Source organism: Falco cherrug, chromosome 2 (assembly GCF_023634085.1).
Source record: "Falco cherrug isolate bFalChe1 chromosome 2, bFalChe1.pri, whole genome shotgun sequence".
In the NCBI taxonomy this organism is placed as follows: domain Eukaryota; kingdom Metazoa; phylum Chordata; class Aves; order Falconiformes; family Falconidae; genus Falco; species Falco cherrug.
Window position 1 is genome coordinate 24,776,537 of NC_073698.1, and position 27,396 is coordinate 24,803,932.

The 27,396-nt window shown below is 39.0% G+C and overlaps 1 protein-coding gene across 4 annotated transcripts in view; it reads left to right on the forward strand.

Annotated features, from left to right (window-relative positions):
* Positions 1-27,396, forward strand: part of FRY (FRY microtubule binding protein) — a 217,563-nt gene that overhangs the window by 38,091 nt on the left and 152,076 nt on the right. For 2 of the 4 annotated variants that reach the window (XM_027815612.2, XM_005446473.4), the window contains exon 1: positions 4,709-5,456. The exons of 1 other annotated variant lie outside the window; for it this stretch is intronic. In XM_027815612.2, coding sequence (XP_027671413.1) covers positions 5,387-5,456 — 70 coding nt within the window. In that variant the 5' untranslated portion in view covers positions 4,709-5,386. Of the gene's footprint in view, positions 1-4,708; positions 5,457-27,396 lie in introns of those variants that run through there. One more of the 4 variants, XM_055702467.1, reaches the window with a different exon arrangement.

Genomic DNA, 27,396 nt, shown 5'->3' on the forward strand with positions numbered 1-27,396 from the left:
TAGTTACCATAAGTATCATGTGTAGACAGTGAAGAGAAATAGGCTGCTCTGGAAAATAGTTGTGCTCTGTACTGGAACTGTAGGGAACTCTTGAGTCATGCTGAAGGCACTCACCTCCCAGTGTAGGCATCTGAGCTGGATGCCTCAAGATAGATACTGTGAATACCTCCAGCGGTCTGTATTTTTGTTATTCTTTTTCTTTTACTGAGTGAAAGTTTTGGAAGTCTATTTTTCATATGTTTTGCAATGAAAATAGCTGTTCATGCAGTGTTCTCATGAGAACACTTCCGACCGTGCTGACGAACAGCTTCTCCCAACCTGTTTTTTCAAGTTGGAGCTTGGAAACTCCACAGACTTTGTTCAGCCAGAGAAGGGTATAAGCCGGGTACCCAAGACTCTTGGGTATGTGCTACCACTGGTCTCAGAAAACAGATGAGAGAATAGAAGGTGTACTACATGTCATGAATGTGGAGTTTGAGTTACATCTAAGTGTTTGTAATTGAAACAATTCTGTTGTTAGCATAGGTACCAGCAGATGCTTCATCACAGTAGAAACATGAAAAGCCTTACATTACAGATCTGTGATTTCCTATGGTGAAAAAACTGTTACATTGTCATTAATTTATCATAAACTCCCATGTAGCAATATCATAAAAAGAAGCCCACTATATTTTTAAATATGTAAGACTGTAATATCCATAATCAAAAAGCTTAGACAGATTATCCCTGTCTATATTTCACAACCTGGAATACATGATTAAATTCTAAGTATCGTAAAGTCAACAAGAATTAAAGTGGAAGCTGTATAACTTCAAAACTTCTTAGTCTTGTCAGCCTCTGTAAAATAAGTTCAGAGCACTAGATTGGAATGCTGCTGTTTCTAGCATCTCAGTGTGTTATACCTGGTTTAGGAGTGTTTTCAAAATGGGAGCAAAACCTTGATATTATTTGGGGAATGTCCTATTTGAGCAAATTTAGACTGGCAAATATTTAAATTAAGTTCAGCATTTAAAAGTTTTTTTAAAAATATTTTATGATTATGTAATGGTAGAAATTGGTAAGATTTTAACTGGTTGCGCTTTTAATTTTAAAGCAGCTGTCAGAGCAAAAGTTAAATTCAGATGCGTTTATGTTCTGGGCGGTACTTTCTAAAGCAGAACTGTTAATGGAGGACTATCAACCCTGAAGTAAATTTTAACAATAGTATTGAATACTGTGCTGCAAACACCTGTATTGAAGTAGTGGGGCAGTTTATCCTCTTGTGGCTCATTAGACTGCTCTGTGGACTGAAAGCAGTTTCTTAGTCCGTACCTCTCCTGAGTACAACTGTGAGATCAGGAAGCATAATGTAAAAGTTGTATTCTGTATGAACTCTTGCATACATTGCTAAAAATAAACAATCTGAGAGTGGTGGCATTTTTCTTCAATATGCTTTGTCTTAAGACATCCATTAAGTTTTCAATATTTTAGTACGACAGCATATTGTCAGTGGAAGTGCACAATATGTAAACGTGTTCTTCAGAAAGAATACTAAAAGGTGAAAGCAGTGAGATTCTGTACTGTATATTATTGTTAATATTAATGCAATGTTAAAAAAAAAAAAAAAGACTGCTATACATGAAATGGAATTACTTTGGCTCCAAATCATTTTGGAGAAAAGTCAGTAAGAAAGGTCCTAGGAGATCTGGCACTCCTAGACAGAAAGCTGAATGTAGCTATAGCCTTTTTAATGGTAGTTCACAGGGAAGTGCCAGTAGGCATTGGGTGATACTTCAACATCTCGGACACAAACTCTACTTGCAGTAGTCAAATCCAGATATCCTCGGCTGTGATAGCCCATTTATTTCTTCACCAAATGATCACAAAGCCAAGAAGAGATTGTGCTGGTTAGACTTGATAACTGGTGAAGACCAAGCAGGACATGTGACAGGAACATTATTGGATCGTGTTCCCTACAAGCTGATTTGAGATAAGCAAGGATAGGCCTGCAGTTTTGAAAGACAAACTGTGAGAAATAGAAGGAACTGGTTAGTGACAGTGAAGAAATCAGGTACTTGCCTACAGGGGATGTCTAAAATTTTTTTGACTAGAAAGCACTGAAACTAACTTTGAACTTTTCATTCTGCCTGGGAGAGAAATGTGAGACCCTCAGGAGCATCCCACAGGGTCCCACCAGTCACCCATCTCACCTGGTATTCTCCTCCTGACAGCAGCAATAGAAGATGCCATTTGGCAACAGTGCACATGGGCACAGCCACTTTCTGCAGCCCACCCTCACACACCCCAGGGTGTGCATTGCTGTATTAGGGGTGTTAGAGGGGAGTACTTTCCTGCCTGGTCCTTTCAGCATCCTTTATAGACCCAAACTTGTGTTTATTATCAGCATTTTGGAGCTGCTAATGCAGTCTAACTCCACGACTTCCAGTAACACCAAGTTCCAGAAACTCACAACTTCCTGAAGAAAGAAACGCTGTCTTCTGTTTGTTTTAAACTGATCTCCCAGTCATTTCATTGAAGGCTCCACCATTCTATGGAAAAGGACTGCAGAGTTAGTGGAAGAGTCCCCAGCTGCATTGTTAGCGAAGACGGTTGGGGCTTGGCGGTTAGAGGGTGTCAGTTTAAAATGAGCACTATCAGAAGTTCATCTTAGTAAGAACATGTGAAGGGATTAAAAGCAAATGGTTAAAGGTCCTTGGTCCTTTGCTATTTTGACACAGGAACATCAATTTTAAAGGGTCCATTATCCAGTGAAGATGAGAGATAGAGTAAGAATAAGATACAAGTACTAACTAAGTGTATGCCTTGCCTTTATTTCCATAAGGATGGGGTCTTGTAGAGGAACAGAGGCAGGTGTAATAGTACAAACAAACCCCAAAATCAGTTATGAGGTGGAAAAAACCATCAAAGATCTTCAAACTCACATTACAAAAAACAGATGACTTTGCGTTCGTAATAACAGAAGAGTAGGCATATGAAGTTGCAGCTCAGGTAATAAAACTTTGGTGAATTTACCACAAGAGAGATTCTGCCTTGTAAATATAAACCACAGAATTTAGGGGGGGAAAATGAGCTCTACCAACAGAGAGGCTGCTTGACCTCAGCCACACTCAAGGCTTTGAAACAGAATTTGGTAGAAGATGATATTTAAAGGTGTGGATTTAATTGAAAATTGGATAAAATCCAATTCAGATTTAGGAAAGACAACTATTTGCAGATTAACCTTATATTGTTATTTTCAGCCAGAGAATTGTGATATAATTTATATATCAGTCATCTTCAGAAAAGCATTTGATGTAGCACCACAGGGGAAACTATTACTTAAATCCTGGAACATAGGAATTAATGCAGCAAACTTCCAAACCTACCTGGCATTGTATCTGCTGAAAAATCAATTAGTGGGATGGTAGGAAGTCATCAGTCCAAGGTCCTTGGGACTTGCCGTATTTGGTATTAAATTTAACTTTAATTGTAAAAAATTGGAGTGTGCTGGTTGAAGGTGGTACAATGAGGAGGCATTGTCGGGCAGGGGGATAGCAGGTCCCCAGGAAAGAAAATTGGGGGCCCAAATTGACAACAATGGGATAATATTTAACAGTATAGGGAGGAAGAGCTGATCAGATCTCTTTAATAGCTAGTGAGATCAAACCTGAGATAATCTGAACATTTCTGATAGGCCATGTTCATGAAAGGGTGTAAACTGATTTTGAGTCAACTTCATTTAGGAACTGAAAGAAGGTTTATAAAGTGAGTTTCTACAACTGCTTTCCATTAGTGAGGACACAAAACCTTATCTCTAGATGAGGTATGTTTACAGAAGACATTTAGCATATTTTCAGTGAGAACCATGGGAGTTTGGTCTCAGTGACCCCTGTGTTCCTCTGTCTCCCGTCCAAACATCAAATATTCTGCATACTGAAACTAAAAATAATGCGCAAATAGAATTGCTGACAAAGTTTTTAGAAGCAGTAGCAGCAGACAAGCTCTATTTTGGTTCAGATACTGTAATTATGAGATGCTGCAGGAAATTTATTCCACTAAATGAGAAAAGAAGTACTGTTATTCCCAGGAAATAGTATCTGGAAGGATGACACCAAGAATATGTGAAACAAAAAAATTCTGGGGAAACTGATTCTTCTTATTTTTCTTCATTATCATTAAAATATGCATAGTGATGTACTGTGATTATTTGAAATAAAACCTTAGGAATATGAGAATAGTAGCTAGCAATTAAGTACTTCATAGGAAATACAGAGAGATTAACAAGCAGTGAATTGCTTCAGCCTCATTTTCTTACATGACTTCCTTATGTGAATTCAGTTCCTTTTTTTAAAAAAACATTATTCAAGATAAAAATGACATCAAACTGAGAATTTTCAATGGCTCTTTTGGAGGTGAATACCAAGCAGTGAGCTCTCTGGTTTATTTGCCATTATGAATTCAGCTTGCTGCCTCTCATCTTTGTTGGGGGGGGGGAGGGGGTGGGCAGCAGGGGGGGGGGGTGTCGGATCAAGAAAAAAATGTCAACACGTTTTCCTGTAGCAGGGAAAGAAAAGCAGAAGCAGCCAGTCTGAATGCTGTGTTTTTAGTGCTTTGGAAGTGGTTCTCTTGTGCAACTGGGCTGAGGGAGAGCCTTTTTTTTTTTTTTCCCCCAACGTCACTGCAATCAGATATAAGGGTGCAGCTCTGCTTTACCGCAGCATGATGCAGTTGTGTACAGTTCAGCGTGCTCTTCTTGGAAACAGGCAGAAGGAGGGCAGCTGACCAGAGCATGCAGAGGATATTCATTAGAGGTTGGGTTTTTTTCCTAAAGCTAAACAGTACGTGTGAAATTCCTCCAGCTGCAGAAGAGAAGGTTTTAGTGGGGCTTCAGGTTGATACTTGGTTCACAAGAGGAGGTGCGTATGCTCAGGCTGTCAGCTTCTGATGGGAAAAAAAAGCTTCAGACAGGCAGACTGCACGTTACTGAAAGCACAGCTCAGACACCCTTCGGGAAGATACTCTAACAGTCCTTACGGAACAAGTGCTGTGGTACTGCATATGCCTTAACCGAACGGAAGAAATTTGCCCAGTTGTGGAATGGAATAAATGAAAATACATACTGAGGGGGTGAGGGAATAAAATACTCTGCAGATAGAGTTAAGTACGAGCCCTGGAGGAAGAGCAAAGGACAAAAATCTCACGGTGTGTTTTTGTTGTTGTTGAGCATATTTTTTTTTCTTTTTAATGAGCTTACCTACCATGAACGGAAGAAGTGGATCTGCGGAGACTTCATTTCCTCCTCTGACCCCTCGTTTACATCACTAACTGGTGACAGTCACATCTACATACATAGTACCTGCCACTTCAGCTGCTCAGAATCATAGAAGTCTCTTTGTATGCAGCAGACATGGCTAGCCAGCAGGATTCAGGCTTCTTTGAAATCAGTATCAAATATTTACTGAAATCCTGGAGCAATAGTGAGTAGCAGAAGAGTAATTTTTTCATATTATGCATTGCATGGTAAATAGCTAGGATAACCTAAAGGATAAAGTCTTACGTTTCTATATGTTTGTGTTATATAAACCAAATAATTTTTGCTTTCATCAGCTCTAAAAATCAGAATGTCAGAGATTTAAATAGGTTTCATTAACTGCAAAGGCTGTAATGAGATTATACTAGATTTTGCTTGACTGAATTCTGAAGTTAGGCTGCTTTCTGGCTCTGTCTAATAGTACATTGCAGGGAGTGCATTCCAAACAGTGTTTCCTGCCTACATGTTTATTTGATTTGTTCAGGTTTTATCTAAATATTTTTGAAAATGCTGTTTAATCACAAGGGTGTGGCACTGCTCAGAGTTGTTTTTTATTAATTGTGCACCGAGCACAAAAATACAATGATTATACTTCAAGACTGAAAGTCATTATTTTAATGTGATGAAAAGCAAAACATCAGTTGCACTTCCCACCCTCTACGCTTAATTTCAGAATCTTATGCAATATTTCCATCCAGAAAGAATCCATCTGTTTATCTAATCCAGGCTGGGTTTTGCAGAATGTAAACAAATAGCATTTTAGTCTTCCTTGGTCTTTTCAGTATTACTGTTCCAGATTTCCATTGCTGTTTAAGTTAATCGCTCTTCAGATTTTTAGAATATTATGTAATGAAGAGTTCTGAATAAAATTTAGTGCTTGTGAATATATTCAGATTAGGTAAGGCCATGGGATAACTCCAGAAATTTGCTTTTTAATTTAAAATACATGAACAGTATATTCCTTTTCTATAGAAACTTGTATTAACAGTGCTAAATCTCCATAATTAACAGTTTTTAAAAGATAGAACACAATGTCTCTGGAAAAATCCAACTTGGCTGTGTGCGCAGTATGGTTCTGATCATCCCCCTATCTATAATTGAATAACTTCTGCATAAAAGATTAGTATTTAAAATTCTATAATATAAAAAAATGCAAAATCCACTTAATACAAGGCATGTGTCTCAATACCTGCAAAGAAATAAAAATAGCACTGTATTAGATGTGTGACATGCAAGACTTGTCTTCATTAAATGATAACCATAGAAACTGTATTTTTCCAGGTCATTTGTAACCTCAGTAACACTGTAGTGCTTGTTTGAATCGTTTTTCTACCCCAAGTGTGTAGCCACCAGGGAATAATACTATTACCTAGACAGCATTGCTTATCTGCCCTCCTTCCAAAATATTTAGTGCATATTCATTCAAGTTAGTGATCCCACAAGGACTGGAAGGGAATTTTGTCATTTAGTTACCTGTTTGGAGTAATATAATCAAATACTGAGAACATAAGTGTGTGTTGTGACAACACATATTTTATAACAAGCTAGTCACAGTTTATGACAGAAGAAAACCGAGACACTTTATGGTGCAAAAAATCAAGTTAAGTTCTGGCATTTTTGTAATAGACTACTGTAACTTTGAGACAAAGTAAAACTAGCACTTAAGAATATAAAATTGACTACATTATGGAATTAAATATATATTTTTTAGTATTTTTTTCTTTTTCCTCTATATCAAAGTATATTGGAAGTATTTCTAAACAGCAAAGCTGTTTTCTGGCCTGGAATTAGAAGTCCTTAAATTAAATTATGTTTTAAGGAAATGGGAATAGTATAGAAATAATTTGTATTTATGACATTCTTTTAGCTGATAATCACACTTTCTACTCTATTTGAATAAACAGTAAGAGGAATTACAATAAATTAGTCCAGGTTGACCTAGACTTGTTGCCCCCCCCTTTTTTTTTTTTCCTTTCAGTCTAGAAGGCTATGTTCATAAATCTGTACGTATCCCTTCTAGCTGAAAAACAAACAATTTGATAAGAAGACAGTAGGGAGTTCAAAAGACCTAGAGCTTTCTTCAGCTCTGCTATGTGATGGGTGGAGCAGAGGAAAACACTTCCCTTGCTTGAGAAACTGCTGGGAAGCCTGCACATGCATGCATAGGAACATGTTTTTCAGAGGGCAGGTGCTGTGTCTGCATACCCAAGAGCAGAAGTAAGCTATAAATTATGCTGGGGCATTTACCTAGTAGAATTTGGTCTAACATACTGTTTTAAAAGAAAAATAACTTTGAGTCCTACAGTATATGTTTTGCTCAAATGGTAATAGTGTGGAGGGTCTGCCCATGTATGTTTCTGTAAACTGGCACTCTAAAACAGTAGCTGTAAGTAGCATTTATCCTTTCTGGGCTTTGTAGTCCCACCAAAACCAGTCCTTTCTATTGATTTGTGTTTTGGCTTACACAGATCATTAACATTTTCTAAGAAATTGCCAACCACACCTATAGCCCATACTAGTCATTCTACCTGGGATGACAGTTTTCTCTGATTATGCTAAGGTGTCTAGCAAACTAGCATTCTTGGCATACTGGGCAGGATTTCAGTTCTGTGTTACACAGCACTTGCAGAGGTGTTCACCTAGCACACTGCTTGGATTTTCATGTTCATCAACCAGCTAAGGAGGCAAATAATTTATGGGCGCTGGAGTTGGTTCATTCCAGGAACCTGTTAACTGTTGTAGTCAGGATGATACAGTCAGAAATGTGTTCTCATTGAGCATGCACTCTTGTTCCTGGTGAACGAAAAAGCCAAGTCACAGTCTGGCCTTTCAATCATCCCACCAAGCTGAGAGACCCTAAAATACTCCTTTGTGCAGCTCTCAAAACAGACTTTTGCTCTGCACTTGTCGATAAGATACCGTGCACGTCATGCAGTTCTGGAAGATATTCCTGTAATGTGCTGGAGATGGGATCAGAATTGGGATTCTTTGGTTAGAAAATAAGACAAAAATATTTTTTTTACCTGATCTTGTTTGTGTTCTGATGTTTTCCAAAATATTCAAGTGTTTCCGGTCAGTGCTGCATTAGTTAACAACTGAAATATTTGCATCATTTGAATCATTTTCATTACTACTTTTTGAAATCACTGCTAAAAGGCCATGCTTACTCAAGGCGAGTAGTGTTCAGTTGGCCCACTGAGGTCAATAAGATGACCTCAGTGAATAAAATAAGGCTCACCAAAAGTAGGATGATTAAGAGTCTCTTCCTCAGATATGTTCTGGAAATAATGCAAAATACTTTTTGTAAATAATTATTTGTAATTTATTCAAAGAATAACATATGAACACAAATGTTAAGAATTTGAATGTGCTCTTTCCTCAGACTGTTTTTACTTTTTGAATCAATCAGATCATTAGATTTATTCTGAATTTAATTTCCAAGTGCATTTTTCAAATTCATAGTTTCAAAAAAAATCTAAATAGAAATTTAAAAATCAAACTACAAGATGCTGGAGTGCCATCAGTGTAAACTGCAGGAAGTTCTATAATAAACAGTTTCTAGATCACATCAGCTATTAAGTTTATCAGAGGAAAGGATTCCATAGAAGAATCCAAACGGCACAGGCAGATGGCTCACTTGTGCTCTTACAAGTTAGCTCTTATGTGGACTGGTAGAAACTGCATTTCCTTGTCTTCCAGTTACTAGTGATAGATTTTAAGGTGGGGTTTTTTTGCATGATGAAATGAGAGAGCACATGTTACATACTGAACACTTTAATTTGCCACTTCTCATAGAATGAAGTTATCTTCAGGGCCTTATTTTAAGGATTACAGCACTTGTTTATCTACCTTTGCTTGGCAAGATGTTTTTTTTCTGTGGACTTGCAATTAATTCAGACTCAGAATAAGGCTTTTTTCGGTATTAGGACTTCAGGTCTCTTTCCCGTGGCCCATATTTCCTTGTCTTCTTCCACAGGAGCCACCATCCACATCAAAATCCTCGTATCAGCATCCTCTTTATCTTCATGCTGTACAAAGCCCATTGCTCAATCCTCCTACTAAATGCCAGTCTCTGTCTGTGCTCCTGTGCGGCGAGTCCCTGTAGCAGTGGCTGGGAAAAGCCACTGGGTGTTTACTAGTGGTGGTAACATCAGAGACAGCTTAGTCCTGGGGGCACCAGGCACCCCCATTAGCTATTGCCTGCATTGCTCAAACACAGCAGCATCTCACAGGAGGACCTCTGGTGCCTCCGCGGCTTTCTGGTCACATACCAAGCTGGATGCAGTGCTAGTATCAAAACAAGTTATGTTGTCAGAAGAGCATCAGGCATCAGAGAAACTTCTCAATGGCCAGTGTGAGGCCTGAGGGGCTGCTGGCTGCCAGGTGGTCAGCCATATTCTGCTCTGCTCTTGAAGATATGTTTCTACCATGTCAGGAATGGAAATGAATGAAGGACATTTAGTCCTTTGTTAAATGAATGTAATACAATTAGCAATAAAATTCAACCTTTTCACAAAGAATATTTGTCTTGTATCCATGAGCAAAAGAAAGGGAAGGTTGTGGGCAGTTCTTAAGTAGAAGTCTGCATTATGTCCAAGTCCTGTGGTGCAGTAGTTTGATATTCTAGTAAGATTTTATTGTGCAGGAAGATGGTAACAGTTGTTTTGCAGGGGGTCACTTATCTGCAGGCAAACTTAGACCTATTTAAAGCCGAATACACTGAGCACACTGCTGTCACACTTAGGGACTGTAGCAATATGCTGATGAAGAAAAGAGTCTCCATGTTTCTCAGAGGCCACTTAAACACATTCACTGAACAAGAAGAACCTCTCCTTCCCTGCCATCTCTTGCTCTAGCATTCATACTCTTGCAGACCCAAAGTAAGCTGATTCAAGAAGCCGATGTGCTGCAAATTCACCTTGCAGGGAAAGGATCAGTTCTTGCCTGAAGTGAATGGGTGGCCTGCAGCTGGGAAAGGGACCCAGTGCCTGTGGCAGTGGTAAGCAGGAGGGCAGGCTGGCACTGATCTGGAAAATGCAGCCTGCGTTGGGACCGTGCTTGGACCTGCTCCTCTTGCTTGCTATTGAGGACTCACCCTCTGCTCTTGTGAGACCCCACCTGGAGTACTGCGTTCAGCTCTGGGGCTTGGACCTGTTGGAGAGGGTCTAGAGGAGGGTCATCAAGATGATCAGAGGGCTGGAGCACCTCTCCTGTGAAGACAGGCTGAGAGAGTTGGGGTGATTCAGCCTGGAGAAGAGAAGGCTCCAGGGACACCTTAGAGCAGCCTTCCAGCACCTAAAGGAGCCTACAGGAAGAAGAGGGGCTTTTCACAAGGGCATGTACTGACAGGACAAGGGGGAATGGCTTTAAACTGAAAAAGGGTAGTTTTACGTTAGATATAAGGAAGAAATTGTTCACGGTGAGGGTGGTGAGACATTGGAACAAGTTGTCCAGGGATGTTACGGATGCCCCATCCCTGGCAGTGCTCAAGGCCAGGCTGGATGGGGCTTTGAGCAACCTGGTCTAGTGGAAGGTGTCCCTGCCCATGGCAGGGAGATTGGAACTAGATGATCTTTAAGGTCCCTTCCAACCCAAGTCATTCTATGAATCTATGGTTCTATGACAATACACCTGCAGAAAGCTGGGCACTTCCACAGCCTCCACTTTTAGGGCGCCCTGGGGACGAAGGTTAGCATCTGCTCAGGCCTTGGCATGTGACTCTGCTTTGGGCAAAGGATGCTATTAATTCAGGCTGTCTTGCTACTTGAAGGGAATTGATTCCACTATCCATTGAGCCTGCAATTAGGATGCTTAGTATATTTTTCAGCTCTAAGTAGTCTGTGATTGTCAGCAGAAAAGTGACTTGCTTGATAGTGATGACTGTTATCTCCCAGGACAACTTTATATTTGTCTGAAGATCTGATCCTCTTCTCCACAGAGCCGTAGGGAAAGGTATTAAATCAGAATGTTTAGGCTGTGTGTATTCTGGGGGTACACATTTTAGAACTTGCATTTTGATATGGTTTTCCTAAGAAGAAAGGGAAAGTGGAAGGTTTATTACTTTGGGACCCAAGAACTCTTAGGATTTTTGTTTATTTTGATGTTTGCTACTCTGTTCAGGACCTTCCATAAAAATTTCTGTCATATTGGGAGGAAAATATGATGAGAGAATCAGAAATGTTCTACTGCAAAATTCAATTTATTTACAGAATGAGTTTGCTTGTCATTAAGAAGTTTGAATTACCGTAGTAATAATCTACAGATAGTGTGAGTGCAATCTTAGTACATAAATTTTTCTGGTAAAACTTCAGTCCTAATCTCAAAATATAAGATAGTCTGGAAACTGGGCATAAACTAGGCATAGATAATCACTGGTAGATATTCCATAAAGGTTCCAGTAATTTTACTTGTGGTAAAAACAAAACTATTCTTTTATACTACTGGTATCCACTTTGAGTGAATAATTTGTAATATCCTTGGTTTTATCAAGTTACCAGCAGTTTGTTTTTTTTCTATTAAAACTAGTTACTATTCAAAAGTGTCAGGGAAAGAACTAACAGTTCTTGTGGTTTCTTCTATGTATATAAAATACCACTGAATAAGCTGTAGTATCTTTGATTTTTATATGTATGTATAAATACAAAATTTATAAATATATAAAAGGGAATATATGTAAGTATAAGGGAAGTGATAATACATAGGTTATCTTAGGTGTATAAAATGTGTGAAAATGTTCCAAGTTTAGTAATGGAGTATATAAGCCAAATTGCTACTTACCATCCCTTTTGTATTTTATTCACTTTTGATGCAATCATTTCATCAATAGTTTAACATCTCTTCTGTATATTGACTTGTGGACAGTAGGAAGCAGGCTCCACACCTCCAGAATTACAACTGCATGGGCTTGACCAGCTTTATTTTCTGTATTCATTCCTGAGTTTCTAAGCAATCAGTAAGTGCTCTGACACTTGCTATGAGTTGGTAGCTCTGGAGACTGAATTCCTGTGGGTGTTGAACCCACAATGGGCATATGTGGCATTGCAGCGGCTGTGCCTGGGAAGAGTAGTTCCACCCCAGCCTCTTGCCCCTGTCCCCATATTCCTACTCCTTCTCTCCCACCCTAATTACCCATGGAGTTAATATCCTGACAGTTAAACTTTCTAAAATGGTGTAGATGCTGGTGTCAGCATAAGGAAGGGCACAAGGATACACAACTAGAAGCAGGAGGTAGTTTTGTCTGATACCTGCTATTAGGCTGGTAGAACTGTATTGTAAATTGTATTTACTTTCTTAATAGTGACTGCTGTAACTGTGCCTGCTTCTGAATATCGGAGCCAGTTCCTTCTCTGACCCAATCTAGCTTTTGCATCCCTCTTTTCTCTGCTTCAGAGCATCAGCAGTGATGCTATTGTTGTCTATCGTTGTTTCCATGATAAATATGGACTGCAGAATAATTTCACAGAGGTAGGTAGCAGAATTATTTGCAAGTTGCTAGTTTTTCATTCACTGCAGTTACAACTAGATTTGAAGGAAAATCCCTTCTCTCGTAACATACTTTATTCTGAATCATCCAATCCTTTGTCTTTTACATCAGCCAAAAGGAATACTAAACACAGTGTTCAAACTTTACAGCAGCTCTTTCAGCCAGATATTGTAAGTTCTTGTACTGTTTGTATTTTTCAAGAATGAAAATGGAAAGATGCTCAATAGTACGACAAAACAGGGCAAGACATCTGCCAACCAGCTCATCAGCCTGCTGAGAGCTTGTTACAAGGAAGGACAGCAGAGGGATGTTATGACCCATCGTTCAGTAAGGTAGCAGTGAATAGGGGTGGAAAGCAAAGGGAACAAGAGGGTCCTCAGGTACTGTAAAGGATTAAGAGACACCCACCTTAAGTGTGTTTATACAAATACATGCACTCTGGGAAACATGCAGGATGAAGTCAAGTGCTGCGTGAAGTCACAAGACTACGCCATCATAGCTGTAGCAGGCTTGGTGTTGGTAGTGTTGTGATGGATGGATACAAGCTCTTCAGGAAGGATCTGCAGGGAAGATGAAGAGTGGAGTTTGCTCTTTTTGAAGGAGCTCCTCACATGTATGGAACTCCTCTATGGGATGGGTAGGTGACAGTGTGTTTGAGAGTTTGTGGGTCGGGATCAGAAGAGAGAACTATTAGGGTTATAGGGTGACGGTGGGAATCTGTTACAGGTGAGCTGATCAGGGTAAAGAAGTGGACAAAACATTCTTTAAAAACCCAAGGAAGTTGATAAATTGCTGATGTTCATTCACAGGAGGGACTTGAACCTCCTGATGTCCGCTGGAAGTGCAACATAGGAAGACAGTCAAGATTTCTTGAGGGTGTTGAAAGTAGCCTCTTGATACATGGACTTACAAGGGGTGAAGTGCAGCTGAGTCTGCTATCCACTAGCAAGGAAGAACTGGTTGGAGTTCAAGATCCTGAGAGGAGTGAGGAAAGAGGGCAACAGAGTACAGACCTTGGACTTTAGGAGAGCAGATTTCAGTTTTTCAGATTTCAGAAACTGTTAGGTAGCATCCCAAGGGAGGCAGCTCTGAAACGCAAAGGACCTTATGAAAGCTGGCAGGTCTTTGAGGTCAGCATCTTCCAGGCACGAGAATGGGACACCCCAATACTCAGGGAAATGAGCAGACATACGAAGAGACCAGCTTGGCTTATCAGAGACCTCATGGCTAAGCTCTAATGCAAAAAAGGTAGTATATCAGAGGTGGAAGCAGGGGTTGGCTACAAAAGAGGAATTTATAGACATTGTCTGGGCATGCAGGGATGGTGCTTGGAAATCCAAAGCTCAACTGGAGATGGGAATTGCAAGGGATATCAAAGGCAACAAGAAGAATTTCTCTTGCTTTCTTAGCAGTACGAGGCTGTACAAGGAGAATGTGGACCCATAGCTGAATGGGGCAGGGAAATTAGTGATGGTGGGCTGAGATACTAAGCACTGTCTTTCCCTCAGTCTTCACAAGCAAGGTTTCTCCTGCCTCTTTCTGCCAGGTGCTGGCGTGTCCCTTGATACAGCAGTTCTGATAAGTGGGAAAGGTAGAACTTGTGCAAGTACGAGTTCAGGAGTACAAACTATCTTCCTCGCAGGAACTACTGAGAAGCCTGGCAAATCTGTACATACTTAGGATCTTTTATATGTTTCAAATTATAGTCACACTCAAAAATGAGGAACAGCAAAGTGTTTCCATTCAGAGCAGACAGCAGAGCTTGCTAAAACAAGTGGCTGAATAAAACACATCTGAGAAACTCTGGCTTCCTAGTTTGCTCTCAGCCAAGTAGCAGTGGTTTCCCCGAGTTTCCAAATGCTGCTTGCTTCCTCCTCTGCATGAAATACAGTGGTCACCAATATAGAGAGACCAGCAACAATACTGCTATTTGTGCAAGGTGACTGATGCAACTGGTATTACAGAGCCGCCTGAGAGATTCAGCTCTGTCACATCCCAGAAGCGAGATTTTGGGCTGCTTTTCAGGCCACTGGTTTGAAGAGAATTCTGAGTGTTGTTTTGTAAATACTGTGGCAACGCTGTAGTGACACTTATTAACATGTCTCCAGAGGAATATGTTGCTGATAAAGAACTAAATTAGGTGATTGCAGGCTTAGCAGAGAAGTTTCACACATTAAAAGAATTGGACCCTTTTGAGAGTCATGCTATACAGTCTTTCTCCTGAATACTTCCTACGCTTTCAGAAATTTGCTGTCATCAAATGTAGCACTAATACATACAAGTAGAGAGGCTAGGGTGATTTTCACTAGTCAGTGAGAGGGTCAGAAATCATGATTTGTGTATGGCTGAATTGTGAATATATTAGATGGATTGACATTAGACAAGGACTGATCAAAAGAATATAACAGATCTTGATTATTATTGTTCTTGATTTAATTGTGAAGTTGCAGGTGGTTTTAGTTTTGTTTTGAAAGGTTTGACTTCGAAAGACTCATTTATATTCCCTTGAATTCCTAAGTAACCAGTAGTACCTGGCCTAGCACAGGGGTCTGCCAAAGGTATTGTTTTGCAGGAATTCTCCTGTAATTAAGTGATCATGGTACTAACATTCTTTCCTAATCTCTAGCTATCTAGCTCTCCTCCGTCTCTGTAACTTTGAAGAGTCTCCACTTTTATGTGTAGTAAGTGAACCTTTGAAGGATGTTCATTTATCAGTTTCTTTGGTTTGATACTGGTTCCCTTGAACAACTTTTGTTGAACAGAATGTACACAATTATCTATCTTACTGCATTTCTCATTGCTATTTATGAATGTCTTTCAACGTCTGGATCAATTTGGCTTTTTTAGCCAGAAGGATACCTGGATAGAGTTTGAGTCAAAGTTCTTCCTTGAGAGGTTCGCAGAGTAGGTTTCTGCATTTACTCACAGTAAGGTATTGTATGTTTTCAGAATTAGGTTTATTCTGTGCATATTACAGAGATATCATCTGTTGATAGTAGTCTTAAGCCACCTGACATCAGGTTTTGCAATTTATTCCCCTGTAACTGGAATTACTTTTAGTCTGCTTTCCAAGGCAAGAGAAGCTTATTCAGCCTGCCTGCCTTTTTTGAACGTATTTACCAATTTCAGAACAGTTCAAAGAAGTGTAGAATTCTATAAAGATCCCTGCGTTTCTACAGAATTTGTAAAATGAGGCTGTTAGTAAAGAGGTAAGTCCACCTATGAAAAATGGCAGCCTAAGCTTCCTGACTTCTTACACATAAGAAAATCCTTGCTGTGACAGCCTTTGTAAATACTTCAGCAGTGAAACAAGCTTCAGTCACATATTTGAGGACTGATCACAAAACTCATAGTGTTGCTTATTTTAAAATACATTCACAAGATGAAAATTGACATTCATTACTTCAGATGCAGGGAAACTGCTGCAAATACCTTGCTTGTAATGGTCTACATTATTATAATATTCATATAGTGCTTCCCATCTGAAAGCTTTACAGACTTAAATTCTTTCAGCATTATTACATGAATATGAAAGATGGAAGTGTTATTCCTTCATTGCTATTACTGGGCAAATTGAAACAGAGAAATTAACTGAGAAACAAGATTACACATGAAACCTGTGTTAGAGCTGGAAATGAAACCTTGTCTTCTATTCCATTACTGGAAGAACTTTTCTTCCTTCACATTCTTGGTAGCCAAACGACACACTGTGAATCATGACTCAACCAGTTATTATTTGTAATGAGATTTTTAATTGGCAGTAAGTAGTCATTTTAAAATGGAAATTGTATTATTTTAAATTCCACAGGGTGCATTTTGTGGCTACTGATGTCTTAAATGAAGAGAAAATTATTTAGCTGTAATTCTTTTTCTTAGAAGGCAGATGTTTGAAACAACTAACCTCACTACACCCTTTACCTGTGTGCCATTTGAACTAAAGCTAGGCAGTTAGTTTGATTTTTGTTCTGTTACTCACAGGCAGGAAAATGCGGCAGAGAAATGTATATATTCTTTACTGGGATGAGTGCTTGATCAAGAGCAATAACTCTCCGGGAATCAAAAGTTGGAAAGTATTGCTTTTGAAATACAGAAGTCTACTGCAGGGTTTGCCGTAAATTAAGCAGTCCCAGCTTGTCCATGTTGAATCCTTAACATGTATGTCGTAAAATCAGAGATGGAAATATTTTCAAAGGGAAAGGGAAATTAAATTTTTTTTATTGCTTTTACTCATTTGTCTGTGATGTATTCAAGCATTAAGGGGCAGGGCAGGTAGAAGTGGGTGTTATAGGGAGCTGCAGACTTCTACGGCAAGTGAAATTACTGGAATCATTGCAGTTACTATTTTAATGAACTTTTAAAACTGAATTGTTAATATAGACAGGTTGCAATTTTATAAAACAATAGAAGAGAATATTTTTTAATGATTATGTGTCTATATTATTCTGCCTACCTTTTTTGTGTAAAAACCCTTATTTTTTGTTGCTGGTGATTTTTCTTGAGCTCCACAGTTTGGGGTAAAGCACTTCTGAACTTAAGGTCCCTGAAGGTGAATTTTGGAATTTTCTGCAGAAATGGTTCTGCCCTTTCTGAGAATGGGAAAATGCAAAAGCACTGTTTGTTCGTGTTAAGAATTCTCTTGAAGAGGATCTTGGGGGTGGGTGGGGGACAGACGCCTTAAAGCCAGCTGCCTCTGTGTGGTGATTGCACAAGGAAAGTGGGGTGGAGGAGAGAGTGAATTTGGAATAAAAGCCCAGCAAAGAGCCAGTGGGAGCGAAGGAAGAAGAGGCAGAGGAGTCATTGTTGGGGAGGAACCTGAAATAGGGGAATTGATACTTCCCGGGCAGTGGGAGTGGAAATGAAGAGTGACTGGTAGAAGGTGGGGCCAAGTGGGGACTGAAAAGAGGTGGGTGAAGGGGCAGGGACAGGTGGAGGGATGTGACGGGAGCAGGAAGGCTGGGAGGACAAGATGAGCAATGTTTAGCTAGGCAAGGGCAACAGCACACGGGAGTCTGGGACTGGAGTGGGGAGCCTGAAGTGGGGAAGACACAGTCATGATGAGACACCAGATTGTAGAGGTGGAGTAAAAAGGGAGCAGCTGGGGAGGTGGGGGAGGTGAGAGACAGAGAAATCCCCTCCCAAGCACAGAATGCAGTGCAAGAGTCTGACTTCCATCCTCGTCCTTGCTTTATAGCAAATCCCTCCAGCAAAGGGTGCGCCTTGCTTTGCCTTAGTGCTTGTGTTAGATGACAGAAAGTGATAAATGTTGCTGGGTAAGGAGAGCAGCAAGTGACTTGTGTGTGCTGTTAAGGTAACTGGGTCAACAGTTGGTTCATTTGGCATCAGATTAATCATATATCCACTATATCACCTCACTTTTGAAAGCCTGAGTCCAGTGAGGTAATGCAGCACACAGTGGAAAGCACATAGATGTACAAAGAAATATTCTTACCAATTATTATTCTATTTATTATTACTTGTAATGCAGTAGGAGGTAACTTCCTAACACATTTCTCCTCCAATGCAGCAGGTAGTGTGTAAGCTAATAATAAAAGCTAGTCTCCCCTAGGATCTCCCAAGGGAGGATGTCAGACAGATCTGGGTGGGGGCTTTTCTCAGAGTTCTCAGCTGAATGAAGAAACAGACCCTCTATTCATGTATTAGTGATTATTGGGGTGTCACTCAGCATACTTTCAAGGATAATAATTTTATGAGCAGTGTGTTAAAAACCGGCACGAAACACTGTAAGTAAAGCATTCTTGCTGGTGGTTTGTTGTCAGATTGAGCTAAGCAGTTGGGTGCTGCAGGGATGGACTCAAGGCTTTATTTTATTTTATATCTTCATTAGGGATCTGGAAGAAAGTAAATAGCACGTTAATGACTTTTGTGGTGATCCTTACATTAGAGTACATAAGTATCAAGTGAAGAATATGGAGGGAGGAAAAGAGTATTCAAATGGTATAAGGGGTTATTTAGAGAAAAAAAATCTGAAAATGTACATTCTATGGGAATCTGTAAATATATATTGAGAGAGAATTTATTTGAGAACCAAGACTGACTATGTTTTTAAACTGTAGTGTAAGGGCCATCAGTTCACTGGAAGGAGAGACATAGGGTTAACTGTCTTCTGCAGCTGCAGTGCGAGTTGGTCCATGGGCATGCATAGCTGCACCTGGGCCAGTTCCCAACCCTGTTTTGCCCCAAGTGGGACTCCCAGAGGTCTCTTCACTGCAGCAGAGCTCTGAGAATGGCAGCTGCAAGTAAGCGTTATTCATTTATTTGAGGACAGACAGTAGTCCTTCAAGGAGTAACATGGAAGCATCACGCTACTGGCAAGTTAGATTTTTTTTTTTAATTTATCATGTGCTTATGATATTAATAGAAACATAGAATGGCTTTCTGCCTAATATTAATACCATTCTTTCTAGTTTGCCATAAAGTCTATTATTACTTTATGCAGTCATTTTCTTGTCACAAAAAGGAGTGTCTTCCTGCAAAGTAATGAGATAGCTTCTACAAAGTTGCTGCCACTGATTTTAATCAAGTATTTTTCTCTATTAAGTGCAAAAGGGTGTATAATAGTAGGCATATCCTCTTGCACAGCTACCACGTAGCCTAAAAATTTACATACTGAATTTCAGCCTTATTGGTAAATTATCCTAAAGCCTGGCTGGCTGAGATGTCATGCATTTTAAAGATTCCATTTATAGTATGATGATACTCTCAGGGCATGAATTTTGTTATAAAGTTTTCATTTGTATAGTATTAAATCCAGAAATGACATTCCAAGTTGATACAGTTTACCTTTATTATGTTGAATGTGTTTACCTGCTTTGTAGAAGCAGAGTTTGAAACATTTAGCTGGAAGGTTTGAATCTATACATTATTGTTATACATGTGTGTGTGTATGTGTAAATATGTATAACAAATTATATCTTGATAATTAATGCAGAAAATTATCTTCAGCCATTAAACTTACAACACAAATGACCAGTGTGATCAATGACAATCTTTCTCAATCTCTTTCTTCTGTTTTGAATCATACATATCATATGCATTGTGGATTCCAATTATAGCCGTGGTTTTCCATAAACTACACAAAAACTGGCACAGTGTCATGAAATTCTGATAAATATCTGCATTAATAAAGTAAGTAAGATATACTGAGCAGCATTTTCAGAAAGTTGAGCGTTGTCCTAAGGCTTTTTCACTGAAGGCAAAGGAGAGTGTAACTGTTCACATCAGTGGAATTTGAGTTAGACTGGTATCACGTGTGTTCTTTAAAAACCCACAAACTGTATTTTCAAATTACTGTATTAAGATATTCCACATAAAGTTTCAGACTATACTTTTTTCAGGAGAAGCAAATTGCCTTTGATTTCTTTTTACAGAATCATAAAATCAAAATATGATGTAAATTTTTAAAAAGACCACACATAATACAATTTTTTATCAGTCCTTATGCCTGATGTTTACAATTTCATCTATTGTAACTCACTTGCATGTTACCATCTTTTCTGAAACACTGAATTAAAGATTACCCTATAGATTTCAGCATTTCAGAATGCTTAGCCAGCTTTATCTTTAAGGATATATTTTAAATTAATTCATGAATTATGTTGCCTTTATGATAGAGTTAAGACAGCTGCCGCAGAATTTTAGCTCTCCTGGTTGGTTCTGCCTGTGCTCTTCTGTCGGTCAAGGCAAAGTAACTCAGAATAGCTTGTGTCTACTGAGTAGCTAAGTGGCCAAGGGCATACATATTTTAGTACGTAAATCAAGCATTGGGAGCCAGTGTGTGTACCTCTCAGACATGCCTGAGATGGGTCTAAACACATGAACCAGGTAATCGTGTTTCTTTAAACAGTGAACCAGGTAATTGTGTTTCTTTAAACAGTGACTTTTCTCATCCGTCCTTCCACTTCCTTAAGAGTGTTTCATCCTCTGTCGTGTGTCACATCTGATGCTCAAGTTCTCATCTACCCAGCAGGTAAAATCCACCCAAGTGGGCCCGTGCACAAAGTGCGGGGCACCGGGGTTTTCCCTGTGCCTCCACCTAAGGAGAGGGTAGGGGCCAGTTCGCTGCAGGAAAGAGCATCCATCTCTGTGGTTTTGGTTAAGGGCCTAGTATATGTGAGGGTCATATATAACATACCCAGGGTCTTCAAATAATCTGATTAACTGTAATCCTTTCACATACTCATTCATTTTACTTAAAGATGTTAAGAAAATGAAATGCAACAAATGCTACTGTTACAAATGCAGTGTTTACTGTTGGTTAGAATGAAGTAGAAGAAAATAAGTCGGTGTAAGTGGACATTGATTGTATTGATCATTATCCTGGCATCTTTTTATCTCGTGTGAAAGACTGATTTATTTTGGATCAGTAGCTTGATCCTGATTGGTCTGGACTGGGTACATAAAAAAACGTAACGTCCATTTTACAGCATTTAAAAGTTCCTATATATTTTTTGTGCAGCTATTACTTAGTGGCGTTTATAGAATCATTTAGGTTGGAAACCTTTGAGATCATCAGGTCCAACTGTTAACCCAGGACTGCCAAGTCCACCAGTAAACCATGTCGCTAAGCAATTTTGAAGCTGTAATAGTAAGGTGCAGCAAAGAGGTAGGGTGAGTCTTCAGGAGGCATGTTTACTTCTTCATAATAAATGTGTCTAAGCATTTAATGTCACAAGGATACACTATGCCAAACCAGAGACATCTTTACTAGGAAGAGAGGGGCACCAGGAACAATTCTTGTTTTGGAAGCTGATTCTTGCCCTACTCATTGCTCTGCTTTGTGGGACAATAAACTGGTATTCAGAAAGAAGCCTAGGGTGAAGATGAGTATGACAGAAATTATTTAGCATGGCTCAGACTCGGGCAGAAAACAGGTAGAAATATCTGAGGGATCTGATTTGGAGGCATTCATGAAGCATATCTAGCACATAGTAAAAGGAACGAGAGGTAATTCACCAATGCAGGCATTCCCTTGTCCAAATGCCTTTGTTGTTTAATGTTACTTTTAATTATAATTTGATTTATGACATAATTTTTAGTAGTTGTCACTCATTGATTAACTAAAGTGGCAGCTAATGAGCTAGAGCCATGCTTGCTGTTGTATTTCGTCTCTGATTCAAAGCACCTTGAATTCTTTCTTCAGATTTGTGAAACTTCAAATAAGCAGAACGTGGGTAATCCTTACCATTCTGGCCAGTAGCCAGAAAATGAGTGTGCTCTCCAAGAAGGTGAGAGATGAAGGTTCAAACCCCTGAGGTTTAATTAAACATTTAACCCAAAGCTACCACATTCTGGGTGAGTTCTTTAGCTGTTAAGCTCTTACATAAAAAGCAGTTACAGCCAAACTGAAAAGGACAGCAGCTGCTTCTCTGCTCTGCTTTGTACATCTGAAGTGGCCCAGCAGTGTGGTCCATGTGGGGATGCACCTAAGGCAGTGTTGGGCGCAGGTTGGCTGTTGTGGATCCTGTTCTGAACTGCTGCCTGGCTCACCCGATCATTTGTTTTTAATTTAAGCACCCAGCTTCTGAACTGACTTGAGCCCTGAGTGAAAGTGTCTTAGGAGTGCCAAGTCCCCACAATGGCAATGGTCAGCTGAGAATGTACTGAAAATTTCAGTGCCTCTTTCCATGTATATATGGAAAGAAATTTCAGTGATGGTGTTTAAATTCCTAATTTATTAACAGCCTTGTGTGCCATTTCAGGTACTTGAGGTTTGTGCTTCAGATAGTTTCTACATCCTTTCTTACTGACAAAGCCATTCATTATCACTGGGTTGCCATGGAGTACTGGCCACATGGATCTGGGAATAATAACCCATTATGCTAATATAACTTGTCATTGTGTTTGATGCGAAGTGATGTCCCATAACAACAGCTGATGCTTGTAACTAATACAATTTATGGTAAGATCTGTTTATGGAACAGCATTGCCAAACATTGCCTACCCTCTTTTCTTTGAATTATCTTTCTGATTCCATACCTATTTACAAAACCATTTATGTGGGTTTTAGGTTGATATTGTTCAGGTTTAAATTTCTTTCTACAGTGAGAATCAAAGAGTTTTGTTACAGAACTATTCCAGCCTGTGTGCTTAATGCTAGAAATGTGTTTTTCTTCTGAGCTCTCCTATGCCCTTGGAACCTCAACTTTGTGTTGTAAAGTTCCCTTTGGGACAGAGGCAGGGCAATTAACCTGTTTTGGTGAACTTCTTAGGCATCACAGGAAAAGAATGAAGAAAATTATGTTGCATAGTTGGAATACATAATTCTGTAATGTGTACACTATTACCACAACTTTTCTCATACATCCGAGTATGAAACTGAATTTTATTTCTGACTCTGCTACTATACAAGGAACAGGCCTTAAATCTTTGTATTGGTTCAGCTTTGTTCTGTAGCAGATGACCAGGCATTTATTGATGATCTGTAACATGCACTAAGGTGTGTTTTTAGCCTTTTCCGGATTCTCAGGGCAGTCCACCTTCATGTGCATGTGAACACACTTTCAGTAATAGCATTTCAGCCGTGGTTCTTCTGTGCTCCACAGACATTAACTCAGACAGTGGAATATCAGTTCCCTGGAGCATATCAGTGCGCCTTCAGAGAGCTTCACTTTTCTATACAAGTATTCTCTTAAGGCAAATCACTGTTTTTTATGGTTATCACTTTTACGTATAAGACATATTTATAAATTATTCTGTCAACTGTATTTTTGCTTTAAAATACTCCCTGAAAATATCCCAATATGATTGGGAAATCTTCCCAATAAGAACTTTCATGTTCTACCGAGGTCTATTCTGCAAAACAACCCTTAAAATTAGCTTCTGTTTGGTAAAGTGTGTTGACAAACAAGCCATCGTGGCAGGAAATTATTGCATATATCACAAAGATACTCTGTTCACACAAGTTATATTTGTATATGTTTATTTGTACATGGATGTACAAAGAGAAGTCAAGTACTGATAGGCATTCAGACTTCTGCTTCTTGATATTATCAAGATTAGAGATAGAAGAATCCTTCTTAGAACATCTGTATTGTACTTTTACCAATGAAAGATTGTTCTCAGCAATATGTTTTCCACTAATGTATTCAACGAGTCATAAATTATACAACCAGAAAAAACATTGTGTCATCCAATCTGTTCTCCTCATAGAGCAGGCTTTATGGCTTCTCTGAATTAATTTCTGTTTGAGCTAAAGCACATCTTAAAAAAAATAATCTTAATTTAAAATTTCCCCTAATGGAAGAATCAGCACCAGCCTTAATAGTATTCTGGCAGTTAATTTGCTTCCTTTTGTGTTGAATGCATTTATCTAATTTAAAATTCCAGACATTGGATGTTACTGAACTAAAAGCTATCTGTTAGCCAACTTCTGTGCCTCATATTCATACTTAGCAGGCATGGAAGTCATCTCGCCTAACTTTCAGGCATCCTCAGTATTTATATTGCATCTGACATGGTCAAGACTGGGTTTCGTGATAGCCAGTGGAGAGAAATATGTACTTTCAGGCTATGGTTCAGATGAGCTGCTTTAGACATGTTTATTAGGAGGTAATGAATCACACCTTGGAAGTGCCTGAGTGCTTGTGTTGCCTAAAAAGGCAATTTGGGTTGAGTGGCTCCATGTAAATATGTTTTGCAAATAGGTGCCGTTACAGGTGCAATAGGTGCAAATTCCAGCCATTAGAACATATAATTAAATGACTGTGTAACTTTCTCATGGTCACACTAAACTATGCTTTAGGGCAAGTTTTCCAATCATTATAGTTGCCTTTCTTGAATGTCCTGTAGTTCATCAGCATCTTTCTCAAGTAGCAGATACCAGAAAAGGACTGAGCATCCTGCAGTGGTTGCAGAGACACTGGCAGTGAAGCAGTAGCGTTTTCCAGCTTTTGCTTTAGTTTATCCTGCTTGAAAAGGCCCTCCATAGCTCTTCAGGTCACAAGAATAGCAGCCTGTTTTCGACACATTAGTCATCCTGGTTTTGGGCCTTTTTTCATAATCAGTGCTTCCCAGGAATAGAAATCCTTATTCTATCTGTGTGGCATGTGTCCTTTACCTCTGGCTTTGCAGTTCTCCATAGGTTAGAATTAATATCTCATATATTCTTTCCTTGCATTTAGTTTTCAAAATGCTGTTCAAAGGAGAAGGACCTTTTTGCTGGTTTTTCTGTCTACCCCTCGTAGTATGTGTTCTGCCTGTAAACTTCATAGAAATGTTTTTCTTTATGTTATTACTAGTAAGGATAAATAGTACAGGACCAAGAACTGGTCTCTGTACCTCCACTAGGAATACGTTCATTAGGGTATGGTTCTCACTTAACCCAAGTTGAGAAGTATCTGTTACCTAGCTTTTAATCTGTTTTTGTTGTGAACACTGACTTTTTGGTTCTCATTTTGCAGTTTGGTAAGATACCAATCCAATTGCCAGACACAAATACAAACTACACTTTTAACCTTGTTAACCAAATTTATGATCTTGTAAAAAGATAGTTAGATTAATGAAACCTATGTTTATGGCGTTGTATTACTGTGCATTGATTCTTTATTAACTAAATGCCGCCATTCCTGGATGAGTATCAGGCCAACTGTGTTGCGGTTGCCTGGATTGTCCTTGCTGACACTTTAAGAAGACCTGATAGAACATTAATTTTGTTGCAGCCCACAGGAATGCTGAATTCCCCTTTGACTATCCCATAAAAGGAATATTTTTATTATTTTCAGTTGTGACTAGGCTCTTCAGTTTTTTCTAAGGAATTACTCTGTTTTCTCAGTGTTTAAGCTGTTTATTTGGAAAATCCAATGTTAACTTTAGGATTCTTTCTTTATTTTCAAAATTAACTGATGCAGAGTTCATTTCTATAGGTGCCTGTTCCTCTCCAAATTTAATTAAGTATTTCTGGCAGTCTTTTAGACACTTCAATATACGGAAGGAGTTTTCTGCCATGGCCCGCTAACCAGCATGAGAGCAATGTCCTGTCCATGTTGTGTTTGGTATTTGCAACTCTCTGGTCATGCACAAGGTCCCTTGGACAGCAGCTAAATTCCATGCGCTTCATTGGTCTGTTCAAGTGAAAGTTTTTCAGTACGCTGCTGTCCTCAAGCCCTACTTTCAAAAATCTCCATTGAGCTCATCTGGATGGTAAAAGTCATCATCTTGTCCCTGCTGGTTTTATATTTCAGTCACCACGGGAAATATTTTACGTCCTGGAGTCTGAGTCTAGCAAAGCACAAAGTTTTACATTTGCATTTAGTTTTGTGGCTAAGAAACAAGTGAACTCCACTTTCAAATAAAGAGTTGTTAATGTAATATTAATAAAGGCTGATTAGATACTGTAATGGACACATTAACATTAGATACCACATTACACAGGATAATAAAAGATGATGCATTGTGTGTTTGGGTTGTCTGTAAATAAAGAGGCCAAATAACATTTAATTCAATATAGAAGATAGACAATGTTGTGAGTGCGCTGCTGCACCCAGTATTAAGTAATGACAATAATTACTCAATCAGACATAGAGTAGGGAATTGATAATGATAATTATTAATCCAGATTTTGGCTGCAAACTTTTTTCTCTCATTTTTATTTGTATAGATGTTACTTTGTATGCTCCACTGTAGAGGGAAAAATGAATGGATGTCTGACTTATTCTCCTGGTAGTCTTTATTCATAGAAATCTCTCCTGTGGTTTCATCACAGAAAGCTTCACCAAATTTTGTAAAAGTCTTCTTGGTCTGTGAAGGTTTAGCTTGCCAGTTAAACGTGCCAGTTCGCGTGTTGGTTTATTCGTGGTATTGTGCCATTTTCCACCCACACAAGCCAGGGTATACATCCTAGCCAGCAGCCGCTGAAATGCACCACAATGCAGTTCAGTCTGTACAAGATCCTCTTGAAGAGTCTACAGACTTAAGAGAGTTATTTCTTACAACTTTGTATGCATATCTTTGTTGTCAGCTCTTCTTCAGTAATCACTGACAAGTGATAAGCACCTCCAGAAAGTGATTTATTCTGTTTTAAGCTAAGAATATCTAAGAAGGGTATGATGAATCACCTAGAATTGCCAGTCTCTCTTCATTTACTCTGCTTGGAGCCTAGATGGCTAGAGTAAATTCAATATTGGGTCTGTAGGTGGCTAAATTTGAACCTTTCCCTAAAGGGCAGACATAAATAAGATGCAGCAGAAGATGAAGTCAAAGAAGCAACTATAGTTTTAAAGATTTTTCTTCAATGTAGTACTACACTTTGGAACATAACTAAACATGATTTCATATTTGTTACGGCGTGAAATAAGCAGAACTCTTCAGGAAGTCAACTCTTAGACATTGTACAGTGTTAGGTGAGTAGGACTGTTCAGACCATGCAGTTTCAGAGGGAAATGAGCTACAGTCTGTGTCTTTTGTTCATCAGTGATAAAATGCTGCTTATGTTTGCACAAGTGCATTATAACACGCTCAGTTTTTCATTCACATGTGTACATTACACAGAAGCTGTAAGTGATATGCCATTTTCATTTCAGTGACACGCATGATTTTATAACAGCATGAACCAACATTTGTCAGTGGTTTGGAAGAGCAAGTATGGACAAACAGAAGAAAAATTCAG